Source organism: Crinia signifera, chromosome 5 (assembly GCF_055691185.1).
Source record: "Crinia signifera chromosome 5, ASM5569118v1, whole genome shotgun sequence".
Lineage (NCBI taxonomy): Eukaryota > Metazoa > Chordata > Amphibia > Anura > Myobatrachidae > Crinia > Crinia signifera.
Window position 1 is genome coordinate 30,304,553 of NC_139221.1, and position 13,451 is coordinate 30,318,003.

At 45.0% G+C, this 13,451-nt stretch overlaps 1 protein-coding gene across 2 annotated transcripts in view; it reads left to right on the forward strand.

The window, feature by feature from the left end:
• DPYS (dihydropyrimidinase) overlaps positions 1-10,558 on the forward strand; it is a 76,798-nt gene extending 66,240 nt beyond the window's left edge. For both annotated transcript variants that reach the window (XM_083186884.1, XM_083186883.1), the window contains exons 8-10: positions 3,972-4,179; positions 4,419-4,502; positions 9,193-10,558. In XM_083186884.1, coding sequence (XP_083043010.1) covers positions 3,972-4,179; positions 4,419-4,481 — 271 coding nt within the window. In that variant the 3' untranslated portion in view covers positions 4,482-4,502; positions 9,193-10,558. The remainder of the gene's footprint in view (positions 1-3,971; positions 4,180-4,418; positions 4,503-9,192) is intronic.
• Positions 10,559-13,451: the final 2,893 nt, after the last annotated feature.

A 13,451-nucleotide genomic window follows, 5' to 3' on the forward strand; every position in this document is an offset into this window, starting at 1 on the left:
TGGGCTTTGTGGTATGTCACGTAATGGGCTTTGCGGTGTGTGGCGTAATGTGTATTGGGCTTTGCGTTGTATCGCTTAATGTGCTTTGCGGTGTGTCGCGTAATGTGTAATGGGCTTTGCGGTGTGTCGCGTAATGTGTATTGGGCTTTGCGGTGTGTCGCGTAATGTGTATTGGGCTTTGCGGTGTGTCGCGTAATGTGTATTGGGCTTTGCGGTGCATCGTGTAATGGGCCTTGCGGTGTGTTGCGTAATGTGTATTGGGATTTGCGGTGTGACGCGTAATGTGTATTGGGGTGGGTTGTGTAATGGGCTTTGCGGTGGGTCGCGTAATGTTTAATGGCATCGCGGTGTGTCACATAATGTGTGAGGGGCATTACCCTAGGAGGCGAGGCCACACACCTTCTTATATAATGTGTGCATTCTTTATTTTTAAAGTATCTATTGGAGGGGCACATTGTTACTGTTCCCACTAATGATGGTCACAAATAGTGTGCTTTAGTAGAGACCTGAGTTAGGGGGGCCCCATTATAAATTTTGCTATGGGGCCCACAAAGTTCTAGTTACGCCTCTGACAGTTTTCACTGAACTCTCCACCACCCCATTGGACTTTGGACAGTAGGGACTTGACGTAGTATGGACAAATTCCAACTCATCAGCGAATTGTATAAATTCAGCACTAGAAAACTGAGGACCATTGTCGGTAAACACTTCCATAGGAACACCATGCCTTGCAAAGATTTACTTCATGCAATTGATTACGGCTTTACTTTTAGTTGTATGTAGTGTCTTCACCTCAGGGTAGTTAGAGTAATGATCAATTACAACGATGTACATTTTCCCATTACAATCAAACAAATCTGCGCCAACTTTCTGGTACGGTCTCTCTGGCACTGCATGAGGACTAAGCGGCTTGGCTTGTTTCTTCGGTCTGTACATAAGACATAACGCACATGTAGCAGTTGTCTGTGCTATGTCTTGGTTCATTCTTGGCCATCACATAACTTGACGTGTTCTCCGCTTACATTTTTCTTCCCCTAAGTGGCCTTCATGGATCTTGCACAGCATAGTTTTTCTTAGTTGTGCAGGTATGACAAATCCATTGCCCGACCCATCTTCTGCGATCTACGGAGAAGCTGACTTTTATTTTCGAATGATTTCTCTTGCTAGCGGCCACATGGCAGCGAAGGGGTTCAGACATCAGAGGGGGGTTCGTTCGGCATTAATGTTCTTGCTTAGCAGAGAACGACCACTGCTTAGCGAGTTTACCTGAATTAGGCCCTGTATATCAACCATCTGCTTCAATTAGTGCAAGTTTACAGCAGAAAGGCTGGAACCACAGGCCCCAGCATGCCTCACCCACCAGACAGCATGTTTCAGTTCAGTTTCTGCTCAGACCCGTCACGACCATTGGATGGCTGCACAGGATGAGACGTGTGTAGACAGTTAGGGGCTGTTTCCTTGTGTTAGTCCGTGTGCAGAAAACATTGCATTAACCTGGGGAGGCCTTTGGCCGGGGCTGCAGGAGCTGTGCGTCCTGCCAGCTCCATCAGTCAGCTCCCTCCTGAAGTGACAAAGTAGACTCTGGAACTTCCCGCTGGCATCTTCATCCAGCTCTCACCACGCAGCTTATAAATGAAAGAGTTTAACACCATTAGATGTGTCTGGAGTCGCTATAATCCCTTCATACTATTTGTGCAATCAGACAAGGTTAGAGGCAAAGTAAGGCGTGATATTTCAGAGCAGGAACGTCTCAGGACTAGAAGGTGAAGCAGCACGAGATGACCTAGATTCATCAAGCTGGGACAGTGTGTGCTCAGCCCCAAAGGTGATTTTGTGCCGGAAATATACATTTGCTGGAAAAGTCTGTGGATGGGACATGGGGTGTTGTTCTCATTTCTTCGGTCCCCGTGCGGAGGACCGATGTTTTGCGTTTCTCCGCAGATGCAGGGTGCGAGTGGGCACGGCAAACTACATGTTGGCCATCCCGCTTGCACCTAACAGTGTGGGTGGTGGGTGTGGGTCGGTGGTGGAGGGCAAAGCCAACGGGAATGCCCAGCGTTTCTTGGGCGTTCCCATGAAAATGCTGGGCGTTCCCATGAATTCGCCCGGTGACGCGGGCTTGCAGATCAGAGACCCCATAGGGCAGAGCTTGGTCCACACGCAACGCTGCGGATTTTGCAGCATTGCGTGCAGACCAGAATAAGGTCCATAGTTCATATTTGGACAGTATAATCAGTAAGTCAGGCATGGCCAAACTGTGGCCCTCCAGCTGTTGTGAAACTACACATCCCAGCATGCACTGCCATAGTTTTAGCATTCCCTAATAGCAAAACTGTGGCAAGGCATGATGGGAATTGTAGTGTCACACCAGCTGGAGGGCTATAGTTTGGCCAGGCCTGCAGTAAATCAAATTTGATCCCATTCATTAGATTCGCATGTACTGTGTATCCAATGTACACAAAATATCTGTATAGTGGTAAGTTATGGACTCTTAGGTTGACACCACTAGGTCAACATACTGCAAGGTCGACATGGGTCTAGGTCAACATGGAACAAGGTAGACAGGTCAATGGATCTACACAAGCATTAGGTCGACATGGTCTAGGTTGACAGTCAAAAGGTCGACATGGGGTTTTTCACAGTTTTTTTACCCGAATGCCGACACAGTCGACATGGACACAGGATTAAGTGCACCGCGTCCCCTCGCATGGCTTGCTGCACTCGCCATGCGTCAGGCACACTATTTTATTCTCCCACCACACTCTAGTGGATGGTAGGGCATGAAATACCGCCTCTCTGCACACCTGCAGTATGGGACCTGCGTAGTTGGATATAGATCGGCAGTAGTTGTGCGGAGGAGGTGAGGCGGTTATCGATAGTCGCAGGTTCACACTGGTTTTGAGGGAGTGCTGAGGCCAGGATCTCTTTTGGAAGAAGGAGAATTCCTGGCATCTTTGCATACCTCCCAACTTTGGTACCTCTGCCGGCGGGAAGCTGCTGCTGCGCGGCGGGGGCGTGGCCTAATTTGGGGGCATGGCCTATACTCGCGGCTCCCCGTGAGGCCACGCCCCCATTTTGCCGCTATGGGGGCATGACCCAGAGGCTCTGTGAGCCTCTAGCCATGCCCCCAGCCCCCTGGCTGCGGGAATAGACGCTGTGCGCATGCGCACAGCGTTTATTCCCCGCTGTTTAGCAGCTGACGGGGAGACTCCCAACAGCCCCCCCACACCGCGGGACACTGCCGCCCGCGGGTGGGACATCGGGACAGGCCCTGACAATCGGGACTGTCCCGATAAAATCGGGACTGTTGGGAGGTATGTCTTTGTAGGAACTGAGGTGGCTGGCTTTTGAGAAACACACAGTCACGGGACAGATGCAGGCGCTGCAGGAGCACACCCGAAAATATGGGGCACGGCTTTGTGGTCAGGGGCGAGACTTAAGGCTGTGGCACTCCCATGAGGCCACGCCCCCATTCCCACTGATGTCGGGGCATGGACAGCACTGTGTGAGCAGCTGGCCCTGTCCCCAGACCCTCTGTTTCTTTGAATAAACACTGTGCGCATTCAGAATTTGATGACAGGTAAGAGCGATAAGATAACAGCTGTCCTTTGTGATGTGGCTCCGGTGCTGGAGTCCCTCTTTCCACGTGTGCAGACTGATGGCACCAGCCGCGGAGCATGCTGGGAGGGATCTGTGACAGATCCTTTATACAGTGCCGCGGAGAGAAGCCCATGAGCTTTTGCTGTTGATTCCCTGCACAGCGGTTCCTGGCGAAGGAGCTTGGAGAGCCGTATCTACCTGACGATGTGGGGCTGAATGATAATGGATCTGTAGATCTCTTTCCTGTGAAACTAATTTTGTATTGTATGCTGTAAAAGTACAGCATATAGAGTTATTGGGAGAAAGGTGCTGTATAAATAAGATTATTATGACGATTATGCGCTAATTACATATATGCCTTTTGTGTTTAGGACCATTTCTGCTAAAACCCATCACCATGCTGTGAAATTCAATATATTTGAGGGCATGGTTTGCCACGGAGTCCCTCTGGTCACTATTGCTGGTGGAAAAGTGGTATATAAAAATGGAGTCTTTCAAACAGTGGCGGGCCACGGGAAATATATTCCACGCAAGCCATTTGCAGAATATGTCTACAGCCGGATATTAAAAAGAGATGAAGTAAGTAAACATAAAGATTCCTCATCTTATTATTGCTGCTACTATACACAGCCTATGAATCAGGCCCCATGTCTTTCCATCCTGTCTACCCACCCTGCCTCCCATACTCACCCCATGCCAGCCAGCCAGCCATCCCTGTTTAGGTCACTCTGGTCTCCCAGGCACTGCGGTTTATTTAGTGCTTTTCCTTTATATCCACAGAGCACACATGTTTATTTTCATTGCATTGCGTTTTTTAGGTATGTCAGCCCGTACCAGTACAAAGGGAGCCATACAAAGGAGAAGTGGTCAAGCTAAAGTAAATGTGGCAGCACCAGCAACAGGTAATGTTCAGCACTGTGCTCACATACAGCAAATAGGTGGCTGTATTGTATTCATATATGTCAACTGCATATGGATGATCCCCAGCTGGGCCCATCACACTGCACGATGCTGCCAAGACTCACGGTGACTTCAATACGCTGTGCTGTGAGAGCCGGCAGCCAGGGATAGCCATAGAAAGGTAGACAGCCCTATCTGCCAATCAGCAGCATTCCCTGACTCCCAGGGCAGCAGAGAGAACACGCATAAGAGACACATATATGACAGCTACAGAACAGCATGTTTGGAACAAAGAGACCTAAAGGCCCATACATACACAAAGATGTGTCAGTAACGACCCATCGTTAACTACCATCTTTCATTTTTACCCTTGAAGTGAAAATGAATGACCTCAGCATTGCAGGTGATCACTGGTGCACGACGGCTGACAAACGACCACAAACGATGCAGGACCTTTTCTATTAAAAAAACAAAGAATGTTAACGACCATAGCCAAATTGACCTGCATGCATTGACGATGGCTATGGTCTTTAACGACCCACGGGTACGCGCATCGTTGGTAGTCGTCCGTCTTTCACAGCATAAACAGTAGACGATGTTAAAAGATTCACCTCCTAAACGACCCTGAACGAAGTCGTTCTGGGTTGTTCAGGAGGTGATTTATAATGGGGTCGTTCATCATCATTAAGAAGACATCTTATGTAGGGTACACACCAGGACGACCTGCTCACGATGCACATCGTGAGCGGGTCGTCAGTGTCTCGTCCGACCCGCTCACGATGACGCGGGAGGGCACGACCCGCTCACGATGTGCACCGTAAGCGGGTCCGATCCGATGGCGACCCGCACCCGGTTGTATGGTCGTCATTGAGATCCTACCTGCAGCAGGTAGGATCTCAATAACGACCGACCGACCCGCGGGACCGCGCATCGGATCGGAATCGCTCCACACCAGCTCAGAAAAGGGCCCAATCAGCACACAATCTGCATCCAATTGATCGGAATCGGATCTAGATTGTGCTGATCGGGCCCTAGTCGTCCTGGTGTGTACCCAGCAATAGTGTGTGTACGGGCCTTAAGTCTTGTGTTTCTTACGTTTTTGTACACTGGAGATAATAGCAGTAATGTAAAGTAGAGATTTCCTTCAACTTGTCACATAAACGTAGCAATTGTCACTTTAGTTAATAAACTGAGATACTGTCATTAACAACATGGCTTCCCATATAGCCTCTGCTTGATGGTGCGGAATGTTCAATAAATTTTACTTCCAAAGATCAGTGTACATTTCTCATACATGCACTAACACACATCCACTACCACATTAACACACATCCACTACCACACTAACACACATTCACTACCACACATCCACTTACATACATCCACTAACATACATCCACTAACAGATCAGTGTACATTTATCATACATGCACTAACACACATCCACTAACACACATCCACTAACAGATCAGTGTACATTTATCATACATCCACTAACACACATCCACTACCACATTAACGCACATCCACTACCACACTAACACACATCCACTACCACACTACCACACATCCACTACCACACATCCACTACCACACATCCACTTACACACATCCACTAACATACATCCACTAACAGATCAGTGTACATTTATCATACATGCACTAACACACATCCACTACCACATTAACACACATCCACTACCACACTAACACATATTCACTACCACACTACCACTCATTCACTACCACGCATTCACTACCACACATTCACTACCACACATTCACTACCACACATTCACTAACATACATCCACTAACAGATCAGTGTACATTTATCATACATGCACTAACACACATCCACTAACACACATCCACTACCACACTAACACACATTCACTACCACACTAACACACATCCACTAACACACATCCACTACCACACTAACACACATCCACTACCACACTAACTCACTACCACACATCCACTACCACACATCCACTACCACACTAACACACATTCGCTAACACACATCCACTGCCACACATTTACTTACACACATCCACTTACACACATCCACACATCCACTAACACACACATCCACTAACATACATCCACTAACAGATCCGTGTACATTTATCATGCATGCACTAACACACATCCACTAACACACTAACACACATCCACTAACACACTAACACACATTCACTACCACACTAACACACATCCACTACCACACTAACTCACTACCACACTAACTCACTACCACACTAACACACATCCACTACCACACTAACTCACTACCACACTAACTCACTACCACACATCCACTACCACACATCCACTACCACACTTACACACATCCACTTACACACATCCACTTACACACATCCACTTACACACATTCACTAACAGACATTCACTAACAGACATTCACTAACAGACATTCACTAACAGACATTCACTAACAGACATTCACTAACAGACATCCACTACCACACTAACACACATTCACTGCCACACTAACACACATCCACTACCACACTAACACACATCCACTACCACACTAACACACATCCACTAACACACATCCACTAACACACATCCACTAACACACATCCACTAACACACATCCACTAACACACATCCACTAACACACATCCACTAACACACATCCACTAACACACATCCACTAACACACATCCACTAACACACATCCACTAACAGACATTCACTACCACACTAACACACATTCACTACCACACTAAAACACATTCACTAACACACATCCACTACCACACATCCACTACCACACATCCACTACCACACATCCACTACCACACATCCACTACCACACATCCACTACCACACATCCACTAACACACTAATACACATTCACTAACACACATCCACTAACACACTAATACACATTCACTAACACACTAATACACATTCACTAACACACTAATACACATTCACTAACACACATCCACTACCACACATTTACTAACCTACATCCACTAACAGATCAGTGTACATTTATCATGCATGCACTAACACACATCCACTATTATAACACACATCCACTATTATTTCACACATCCACCATAACATACATCCACTATTATATCACACATCCACCATATCATACATCCACTATTATATCACACATCCACCATAACATACATCCACTATTATATCACACATCCACCATAACATACATCCACTATTATAACACACATCCACTATTATATCACACATCCACCATAACATACATCCACTATTATATCACACATCCACCATAACATACATCCACTATTATATCACACATCCACCATAACATACATCCACTATTATATCACACATCCACCATAACATACATCCACTATTATATCACACATCCACCATAACATACATCCACTATTATATCACACATCCACCATAACATACATCCACCATAACATACATCCACTATTATATCACACATCCACCATAACATACATCCACTATTATATCACACATCCACCATAACATACATCCACTATTATATCACACATCCACCATAACACACATCCACTATTATATCACACATCCACCATAACATACATCCACCATAACATACATCCACTATTATATCACACATCCACCATAACATACATCCACCATATCATACATCCACTGTTATATCACACATCCACTATTATATCACACATCCACCATAACATACATCCACCATAACATACATCCACTATTATATCACACATCCACCATAACATACATCCACTATTATATCACACATCCACCATAACATACATCCACTATTATATCACACATCCACCATAACACACATCCACTATTATATCACACATCCACCATAACATACATCCACCATAACATACATCCACTATTATATCACACATCCACCATAACATACATCCACCATAACCTACATCCACTATTATATCACACATCCACCATAACATACATCCACTATTATATCACACATCCACTATTATATCACACATTCACCATAACATACATCCACTATTATATCACACATCCACCATAACATACATCCACCATAACATACATCCACTATTATATCACACATCCACCATAACATACATCCACTATTATATCACACATCCACTATTATATCACACATCCACCATAACATACATCCACTATTATATCACACATCCACCATAACACACATCCACTATTATATCACACATCCACCATAACATACATCCACCATAACATACATCCACTATTATATCACACATCCACCATAACATACATCCACCATATCATACATCCACTGTTATATCACACATCCACTATTATATCACACATCCACCATAACCTACATCCACTATTATATCACACATCCACCATAACATACATCCACTATTATATCACACATCCACTATTATATCACACATTCACCATAACATACATCCACTATTATATCACACATCCACCATAACATACATCCACTATTATATCACACATCCACTATTATAACATACATCCACTATTATATCAGACATCCACTATTATATCACACATCCACTATTATAGCACACGTCCACTCTTAACATAAATCCACTATTATAGCACATGTCCACTATTATAACACACATTAAAATACTTTATTATCTTTACAGTCTTTTCTTCTTTTTTTTTTTAATAGGACAACATATTAATGGTCAAAACGGAATCTGGAAAGCCGACATCAAGATACTCCAATATACAATATTTCTGTTTCTTATATATCATAATGTGTATAATATGTAGCAACGGTAAGCATTCATTGGACAATGGACTGGTATGCTGCTACTTCTAGTTCCCCAACTACAGACTGGAAGTCAGCATTCCTCTGCTATAGAGCATGTTACCTCCCATTATTCCCAGCATGCAGCGCTGTGTCAGTATTGTATAGTAACAGACTAGAGAGCCACTGCTAGATTTACATTAACGGTTCTCTCTCTCTCTCATATATGCTGGCGTTACTTAAATTCTTATTGCCACAGACAGTGGCACTAACAAATTATACTTATTAGGTTAAAAAAACCTGGTCTATATAATCTATATATATATATATAGTGTCCGTGAGTCTCCGAAACATTGCCATCTGCTGGCAGAGAGTGAAACTAAATCTCTTACTCACACACAAACACAGAAGGTAGCAGACTAGCTTTAGCTTTCGAAGCTTTGGCTTTAAGCGGGCTTACTAGCGTGTAATATATATATATATATATACATACACAGTATGTGGCTAAATACTCCCCCACCTCTGAGGTGAAGTACCATCAGTGACCACTAGAGGCCACTCTACAGACCAAATTGCTCTTTAACAGAAAGTGAAAGCAAAATCATCTGTTTCAAACTTGCTGTATATGGAGGGAGGAAGCTGTGAAGACAGAGATTGTCGGGAGGAGCAGATATGGGGCAGGATGTACTAAGGGGAAAATGCGGTAAAACCCCCGTTTTACCGCATTTTCCTATGTATTAAAACCCCGCCGCCACGATACCACATAGTAGGGTATCGACACCTTTGGGTGGCAATACCCTATAGAAGCCTATGGGCTTCTTTTCGCCACCCGCCGACTCCCCCTCTCCCTCTGGCTTACCTTAGTCCAGGTCCTCCAGTATCAGGACTAGTAGTCACTGCATTTATGCTTATAGATAAGGGGACATTTACCACAAATGATGTACGTATGAATGAGCGGAGAACACCATCAGGAAGCAATTATCTATATGCAAGTATTCTGCTTTCCCAACATAAAGCTCTCAGTAAACTTAAAACTAAAAAGCTGGTCGTTGTCATTGGTAACCTACATAACAAGTGCCTGGGACCAATCACAGCATGCACAACTGAGTAACAAAATCAGCTTTGTAGACTATACATATTTATGTTACACATTATTTACATTATCACAGGACTAATAAAACTATACTAATTGCTTGTGACCTAATTACTGGTTCTCTTATTTGTTTCTTTCTGTTAATAGTGACAATAAACCTGAATATGAATCTAATAAAAGTGCTTTAATTATGCTGCTTTCCCACTGCAGACCCGTTTAAGTTTACAGGTAATCTTAAATGGTATTTAGCATTCCCACTGCAGCAGATTACAGTTTCAAATGCCATTTAAGTACCATTCCCATTGCAGGTAAAACGTTTTAGCTCTTCAAAACGTTTTTACAGCACAAATGACACTACACAGGCAACAACCAATCAGTGGAATTGTTGCCTGTTAACAGTAAGGATGCATTCCCATAGCATCATTGGTGCCCAGTGGTGCTAAATAGATTGCTGGCATGTGCCAGCAATCTATATATTTCTGGCTTATGATTCTCATTGGTGCCCAGTGGTTCCAGAAATATATAGATTGCTGGCATGTGCCAGCAATCTATATATTACTGGCTTACGATTCTCATTGGTGCCCAGTGGATCCAGAAATATATAGATTGCTGGCATGTGCCAGCAATCTATATATTACTGGCTTAGGATTTTCATTGGTGCCCAGTGGATCCAGAAATATATAGATTGCTGGCATGTGCCAGCAATCTATATATTACTGGCTTAGGATTTTCATTGGTGCCCAGTGGATCCAGAAATATATAGATTGCTGGCATGTGCCAGCAATCTATATATTACTGGCTTAGGATTTTCATTGGTGCCCAGTGGTTCCAGAAATATATAGATTGCTGGCATGTGCCAGCAATCTATATATTACTGGCTTACAAAATCAGACATTGGTGGCCAGTGCTGCTCCGTGTGGAGCAGGACGGAGGGAGGCGGGGCATGTGGCTGGACCCGGCCAGCGTCGCTAACGGCATCCAGCCGCAGCAGCAGCCAGCCGGACACAGCGGGGCAGCGCGCCGTGGACAAGTGAGTATGACAGGAGAGGGGAGGGGGGGGCGGGGGGTGGCAGCGGGGCGTACCGCCGGGCTGAAAGTGGTTAATCTTTCAGCCCGGCAGCGTACACACACGGAGATGATTGCTGAAAAAAATCAGCAATCATCTCTACCGTTTAAAGATGCATTCCCATTGCATCTTAAACGGTAGATTACCGTGCAAAACCCTGCTCTGAAAACGGGTTGAAATACCGTTTAACTTTAAACGGTATTTCAACTCTGGCGCTTTCCCACTGCAGCCTTAAACGGTATTTTGCCCTCAAAAATCGGCAAAATACCGTTTTAAGGCTGCAGTGGGAAAGGGGCATCATAGAACTATTTTTCTTTTTGTTATTCATAATGTCTCATCCTACTTCACTTAAAAAATAAGGGCTAAAAATAAAAACATTGTAAAAAAGTTTTTAATACTGTACGCCAGCTGGCATAAGTAGTGGTGCTGAAGGGGGGTGATAAGCACGGCCAATCCCATTCAGCAGGTATTAGGGGGCACACACAGGGCGATTTGGGCTGTTTTCTAAGCGATCTGTGACGATCGCTTAGAAATGAGGCATTAGATCATGGCATGTGTATGCACTATAGCGAGGGCGGGCGAGGCATGGTCCCGCGCGTATTCGGTTATCTCCCCTGTCTGCATTATGTGGCCATTGTTAGTTTATCGTCCGCATACCTTCTGGTCTGTATTATTATTGCTACTCAGTTTAACAGTCAGTTTCAAGGTTCTTCCCGTCAGTGTTACAGATATGTAATCCCATATTCCCACCTCCAGCACCTAATTGCCATTTTGCATGATCTCATGTACTAGGGGCTTAGGGGGTTATTCACATTTGTTCGGTCCTCCGTGCATTCGCACGGAGGACCGATGTTGCGCGCCTGCACAGGCACATTTGCACATGTGCAGACGTTGGGTTTTGCACCCACGGCAAACTTTCAGTTCACCGGGTGCACGCATCCATGGCGGCGTGCGGGGGGGTGGGGCACCGGGCTGCTCCATTACCATATGGGAATGCCCAGCGTTCAATGGGCGTTCCCATGAGAACGCTAGGCATTCTCATGGTAATGAGGTGGCGACACACAGGTGCGGTGGGCTGGCAGCTGACATCACCAGAAGTCAGCTGCCCGCCCATATCCGTGCCAGAGTGGGCGCATATGTAAGTAACTTAAAAGTCACTTTTATTTGCGTGCACGCACCACATCTTTCGATGGTCGCCGACCATCGAAAGATGTGGGCGGTTACCCGAGGCATACTAATGGATGTTTGGGCAAAACATCCATTCTGAGCCTGTGCGGGCGAACCCGCACTATGAGGGGGGGGGCGGGGGGGGCGTTCATTCGACGGGTGGGGTTTGGTGGACTCCCAAGGCTACAAATTTGCAGCCTTGTAAATCAACCAGAATAACCCCCATAGTTAGTTCCCGTAAACAAACATACAAAATACAAGGATTAAGCAGCGCTGTAATAAAAGTTATTAATGAATTACCAAGTTATCGTGTTTTTGATATTTAATAGGTAAAGCAATTTAAAAAAACACACATTTTATAACTTCCACAACGTGATGATAGCATAAAACGTGCACTGGATTGTAAATGGTATTACCCCATGTGATCCGGGATCTGTATCCCAATTAGTCCGAGATGGTAAATCCTCACTCTGTATACGGCATCTGTAACCAAGTCGGTAGGACTCAAGTTCCAATGTTGAATTAGGGGTCCAGTTGTTGACATTAAGTGTTGGTTGAATGAGTAGGCCGGTAAATGGGTCCAGGTAGGTGGTATCCAAGGCACAGCTAACGCGTTTCGCTGCAAGGTTCTGGCAGCTTTGTCAAAGTTCAGAGAATGCATAACGGTTCTTGTGTAGTTTCACGACGCCAGCCGGGTTGTACGCTCGCCAAACTACCCGCAAGGGGACTCAGACGCACGGCGCCATGCTGGCACCGTGAAACTACACAAGTACCTGCATAACTCCTAACATTTGTAAGAAAAGCTCGGGACAGGCTACAGTTGCGCCCAAAATGGGAGTGGGGCCTTAAATG